Source organism: Onychomys torridus, unplaced genomic scaffold (genome assembly GCF_903995425.1).
Source record: "Onychomys torridus unplaced genomic scaffold, mOncTor1.1, whole genome shotgun sequence".
NCBI lineage: Eukaryota > Metazoa > Chordata > Mammalia > Rodentia > Cricetidae > Onychomys > Onychomys torridus.
This window is the reverse complement of record NW_023412870.1, coordinates 707,349-713,814: the sequence shown is the minus strand read 5'-3', so window position 1 is coordinate 713,814 and position 6,466 is coordinate 707,349. Positions and strand designations below refer to the sequence as shown.

Below are 6,466 nucleotides of genomic sequence, written 5' to 3'. Positions count from 1 at the left end.
AATGATCTAGAGTTTGGTTTTCTGGCAGATGGAAAATGAGCAAAGTGTTCATTGGTGTATGAGGGCCAATGGGTTGTTAATGGGTCTCACCTTTCTGCATATTATCTTTATGTCAGTTCTAGACACTAGAAGGAAAGCTGCTGGTTTGATATTTCAAAGTTTTATTCTAAACCATGTTTTAAAAAAGACTGAGAGGGGGTGCTGAGTAAGTCATCATCTCCCTAGCACTGGTTTTTGTGAGAACTATGAATCTTAAGATTAAAACAGTTTAAGCTCCAAGGTATATTCATTCCATCTAGTATCCATATCTTCCATAATAGTGCAGACTCAGTCCTCACACTCTTTTTTTTTAGAATGAACTCATTATCTGAGTATTCCATTTATATAGTTTTGCCTGAGAAATGTCTATGTTAAGATTATAATAAAACCACTAAATTAAAAGTTTTAAAGTATACTTAGCCACCACACTAAAAAATCTCTTGGTTTGTAACCCATAAATAAGAATCATACATTTAATCTATATTAAGTATCTCAAATTTAATCTATCTTCAGATTTAGTGGTTTTAATCAAAGCTACAAACCACATAATACAAAGTCAGAGCAGTTAAATACTACAACCTTGTGACTAACATTATAGTTCTCATTTCTCCTCTGTTGTAATTGGTAAAATTATAAACAGAATTGTTGTTCATTTTAATGTTCATTTCTGTCAAATTGTAGAAGGGGTTGACAAGACCAAGGATCTAAACAGTTAATTCTTTTCAGCACTGATTTTTGTAAGGCAAAAACAGTGGTAGATAACTTTCATTAAAAAGTATTTGATCTACACAAATAGTTTCATTTTTGCTGATCTAAATTTAAGAAATACTTTCTAGGAAAAATTTAAGTTTCAAATAATAATTTTTGTAATAATATTGAGATGTGAACATTGATCAGTAACCTTTGTGATGCACACTGTTTTCTTACTCCCAAGAAATATAACCATCAAACAGTTTTTTTCAACATGTAACAATGAAAATTTTATCTCCCCTAATTACCTCAGAGAGTATTTTAAATTTCATTTTACTGATTCCTGGTTTACATAAACATGAAATATCAACCTCTCCTATTTATGGCTCTCTTAAATATTATTTCAAAACTCTTACATGGACCACATATGTGGCTTTTATTAACTTACTCACTTTCAGTAAGGTAAGCTTAATTGAGTTATATGCTTCTGTTCCAAGCTCCATTTAAAGAATTAAGGTACTGTTATCAGAATACTGGCACCGGTCCACTAGCCAATTGGAAGGAGTGGTTTGACCCAAAGGGCAGAGTTATTACTGAAGGGTAGAAGACCCAAATAAAAGGCAGAGTGTGCACTGTCCTGGAAGCCCGCCCATCCCCCTGATCCTTGTGATCCCTGCCTGTGCCCTGGAACTTCCTGGGCATACATGGGGCAGTATGCAGTTGGGAGGGTCTTGTTCCTACCTCAACTGAATGTTCCAGGCTTAGCTGTCCCCCCATGGGAGAACTTACCCTGTTGGAAGAGGGGATGGGTCAGGGATAGGGGGAAAGTAGTGGTTGGGGGAGTGGGAGGAAGGATGAGAGAGGAATCTGTGGTTGGTATGTAAAATGAATAAATTTTTAAAAATGTAAAAAATAAAATAAAAAAATAACTGTTTATTAATGATTAAACTCAAGGGGAAATGGGTGTAAAAGATAAATCTGTTCTGTCACAGTATATCAATGATGACTAAAAGAGGAAGTGAAACACATGTCCAAAACCAAAAATGATATGATCTATGTTTTGGAACAACATGAATCTATCTCTGATTACTGGATTCTGCATAAATAAACATTCTGTCTACTAGTCAGTCAGGCTACAAGATTCTCCCAACCACTGTGCCTGACTCACTTCATCCTCACCAACACCTTACTTCCTCCTGGGACAGGACAAATTGCTAGGGCTGGCCCCAGGCATCTCTGTCTGTTCTTTATTTCTTTTATTATCTCTGTCTATATGTATCTCTTCTGTCTCTCTTGATGTATTCTTTCTAACGTTCTATGTATTTCCTTTTGTTTTCCTTCTCTCATGTCTTCTTCCTTTATAGCTTATATAGCTAGCTTTCAAGCAATATAAAAATTACAATATGGTTACAATCTATTTTTAAGTGAATGATTACAATGAATAAAAATAAAAAGCATGTTTTCCATTTACCTTACATGATTAAACATTTTTTGTTTTACAGCTAAAAATCAAGTTGTCTCAAGAACCCACATACATTCATACCCAAGCAATTTGTTATAGATTAACAGAGTGTAAGCAAGCAAGGTATTTTACTCAGCCAGTTCTTTGATTGGCAGACTGCATTTTGTAGTTACAAAGAAAGGATCAATTATTTTATTATTTACCTCAAAATGTAGCCTTATAAGAGATCTTAGAAGAATCACAAATCTGAACTTTTATATATAAAAAAGAATCAGTGAGCTCTATTTTAAATCTTCAGGGTGCATACCCACTCATCAACAGTTTTCTATGTCAGAAAGCTGAGGGCAGAAATGTGTACATGGAATTAATCATCACTCTTGATCACCAGCCCATTCTAGCAAGGTAGGCACATCAACCAGCAATAGCCAGGCTGTCATTGTTCTTGTTTCTTGACCTCAACAAGTGCCTTGCTCAGCTATTAAAAGTATGCTTTTTAAAGTTGTTTTTCAAGATTTTTTTTTTACCTCAAAGCCGTTAATAAAAACACCTTAACGTAACCTGAAGTCATTGTCTAAAGTTTTGTTTTAGCTATGATGCCCACTGAAACCTATGAACACATTTCCCAACATTAAGATCAAAATAGCTTGAGCTAGCTGGGCTTATGGGACTCTATTTTTTTAATTAATTAACCTAAGACACAGTCTATACATCTCCTCAAGAGAAACTAGGTGTGTGACATTTCCTTGTTATTATTTTCTATCCTCTGCAGCCCCTGCTTTACCAGGAGCAGGGGCAGGGGCAGGGGCAGGGGTAGGGGCAGGGGTAGGGACAGGGGCAGCACTATATCCTACATTTAACCTCTATCACAATCCTTCACTCTATTCATTAAAGCCCCTCAACCATCAAAATCCTACTTAAACTAACACTATTATTGAATAAAATCATTGCTTCAGTTAAGCAGTACAGCTTAGGAGGAAATCAGCTTCATAATAATCCACAGGTAAAAATGTCCAGTGGAATAGCATGTTTCCATGACATAATCATACCACATTAGGGTCAGTGGGGATCTCCCCATGCCCATTCACACCATGCTAGACACCAGAAAAAATAGCAGCAACAAGCATGTAAAGACACAGGAGTAGCAAGAGACATTCTAGGGCCAAGGCTGTTGGGGCCTTGCCTATCAGAGAGTCACCCATCAGAGCTTTGCTTCCTGGTAGGCTGACTTCCAGAACCTCAACTGCCACCTGCTGCTCCTCTGACATGGCCACTGACACTGTAGTCCCTTTGTATCAGATGGGGGGAAGATTTAATTTAAGCCTTTTCAGTGATGGAAAAGACAATTCTTGGTACCTACTTCATTAGTGAGTTGTAGTCATATGTCCTTACCTTTATGATCATATGAACACATACAAATTACACTTGAGAAACAAAGCATTCATGTTGTTAGACATATTGGTAACTGCCTATTAGAAAAAAACAATGTGAATCATAATTTTAGCAATTTTATTTGAAAAATGTCAAAAAATTAATTTCTCTAAATTTTGTTCCATCATTAGCAATAAGGGAAAATGTAAAACTAAGAACTGGTTCACTTGGATTTGGAAAAGAATATATAGAAAGCATGTGAATTTTGCTAGGGACTGAATAAATTATGGAAATAGTTAGTATACACTTTAATAGCAAGAAAACCTTGTAGCTTCTTAAGAGTGACAGGAAACTTGACAGCCTATAGAGAATTATGTACAACAACAGAGACCGAGCATCACATAGACAAAATGCTTTTACCTAATGGCAGTCTGAAATGTATTTATTAAAATTAACTTTACATTTGATCATGTCACCACTAACTCTTCTTTCCCTCTTATTTCCTGGGAACCCCTAAAAGATTATTTAAAATAATATTGGAATTGGAGGAAAGAAGGAAGGTCATACATATCCTCACTGGTCAATCATCTTTCATTTGATAGAATTATTTCTGAGAAGGACATATATAAGAGGAACATTGAAACAGAATCCTAGAAGAAATCTAATTAATCTCTTCTCTAATCTAGAACATAGTAGCAATGTCTCATAATTTGTTGTCTCTTTAGAGTTTGAATATAGCTTTTAAACATACCATTCTTTGAGAAAATTCTTCTCTCGACAACACTTTCCTCAGAGCTGCTTTCATGGCTTCATTTCTCAAGCTGTAGATGACTGGATTGAGTGTTGGAGGTATTACAGTGTAGAATATGGAGAATGTGAGGTCCATAGCTGACAGGGAATCTGAAGGCGGTCTTAGAAACTCAAAGCCTGCAGCTGAGAGAAAGAAGGTAACTACAAACAAGTGTGGTAGGCAGGTGGAGAATACCTTAGTCCGACCATCAGATGATGGAATTCTCATCACAGTTGAGAAGATCTGAATATAGGAGAACACAATGGAGATCAAACAGACAAAGGCTGTGGATGTTGTGAATGCGGCCACTGCGATCTCATTAATGAATTCATAAGAACAGGCTACTTTTAGCATTTGGGGAATGTCTCAGAAGAACTGGTGAATAATTCTCTGCCCACAAAGAGGAATTGAGAAGTTAACACCTGTGTGTATGAGCCCAGACAGGCCACCTGCCATCCACACAGCTATCACTGCACGCTTGCAGGCACGGGGATCCATAATTGTCTCATACTGCAGTGGCCGACAAATGGCAACATATCGGTCATAAGACATCACTGTGAGGATAGCTACTTCTGATGATGCCAGAGCTATGAAGAAGAAAACCTGAAGCATACACTGACCAAGGGAAATGAAACCATTGTTCATGAGTGAGTTTGCAATGGATTGGGGGACAGTAACAGAGATGAAGCAGAGGTCCAAAAGAGAGAGGTGCTTCAAGAAGTAGTACATGGGAGAATGCAGACGATGGTCCAAAGTGATGATAGTGATAATGAGCAGATTGCCCATAATGGCCAGCAGGTATGTTATCAAAAAGAGCACTGCATGTAAAATCTGAAGCTTACGCTCATCAGAGAACCCCATGAGGAGGAATCCAGTCTTGGAGCTCACATTCATTCTGGTCACCCTGGAGACTCAAAGTTTGGCTCTATTTAAGGAAAAGATGAAATTAAACTACTGACAGCAAGAAGAGCTTGTCATCCCTGGGATTAGTTAACACTCACGTCTGACAAATATTTAGCAAGTTTTTGGATCAACAAGACATGAGGATTTTCTGGAATAGAACCTGAATTGTCAAAATTAGAAAAACTGAATGAAATGATGATGGAAATAGTTTTACTTCAATAAAACCAGTGAGAATGAGGTCAATATAATAGCTTCATGTTTTATACATGGTACCTTAGCATCAAAATCATACACTGCATTAAACAATAATTAGTCATGCTGTGGTGGTATACACCTTTAATCCCAGTACTTGGAAGATAGAGGCAGGCAGATCTCTGTGAGTTCGAGGCCAGCCTGGTCTACCAAAGTGAGTTCCAAGACAGCCAGGACTGTTACAAATACAAACTCCATCTCAAAAAAAAGAAATGATAATAATAATGATGATAATAATAATAATACACTGCAGCCTCCTCTGATAACTATAAAAAATTTAGTTACTGGTACAACCTATAAATGATTAGGAATAAGCCAGAATAAATGGAGTAAAGATATCAGTCACTTCAGTGAGAAAACACAGGCAGTTATGTGTTGTTTCTCCTTTTTCAATCTGCACAGGAACAAAATTCTCTTTAGCTTTTCTCTTTCCTCAGTCAGTGTCTACATCTGTGCCCATCTGTAATTCCATCTCAGCAACTGCTTTGTGACAGTATGGCATTCTCTCTCTCTCTCTCTCTCTCTCTCTCTCTCTCTCTCTCTCAGTGAGCCACTCATATTGATCACTGTGGTGTGCTGTGTATATGTGTATCTCTGTATTAAATATAGATAAATATTTTACCTCCTTCATTTATAGAATGAGCGTGTCTGTGTTCCATTATTTTCCTACAATTTCCTTTCTCCTGCTGCTTTGCTCCTGTTCAGAGCTTCATGTTCTGATTCACACTTAGCTACCTCCAACTGGGTCAGCTTCATCTCCCTCTCACATGTCTTTCATCTTCACATTCAAAAAACATTAAACTTTTATCTGCTAATCATTTCTTCAGTTATTACCTCTTGTTACTTTACAGATGAGTCTTTCATCTTTGGCAGTTTCATTCCTCAATTTTATGCAATTCCAGTCATACTTCCGTGTTGTGCTGGGCTGATCTGTGAAGCAAATCACAATGACTTTCTTAACT

General features: G+C 37.0%; 1 protein-coding gene across 1 annotated transcript; it reads right to left on the bottom strand.

Moving 5' to 3' along the window:
- Window positions 1–4,280: 4,280 nt before the first annotated feature.
- Window positions 4,281–5,243, bottom strand: LOC118576035 (olfactory receptor 14J1-like). The gene is given in 1 exon segment (XM_036176441.1): window positions 4,281–5,243. A coding segment is annotated over 1 exon segment (963 nt).
- Between the last annotated feature and the right edge of the window lie 1,223 nt (window positions 5,244–6,466).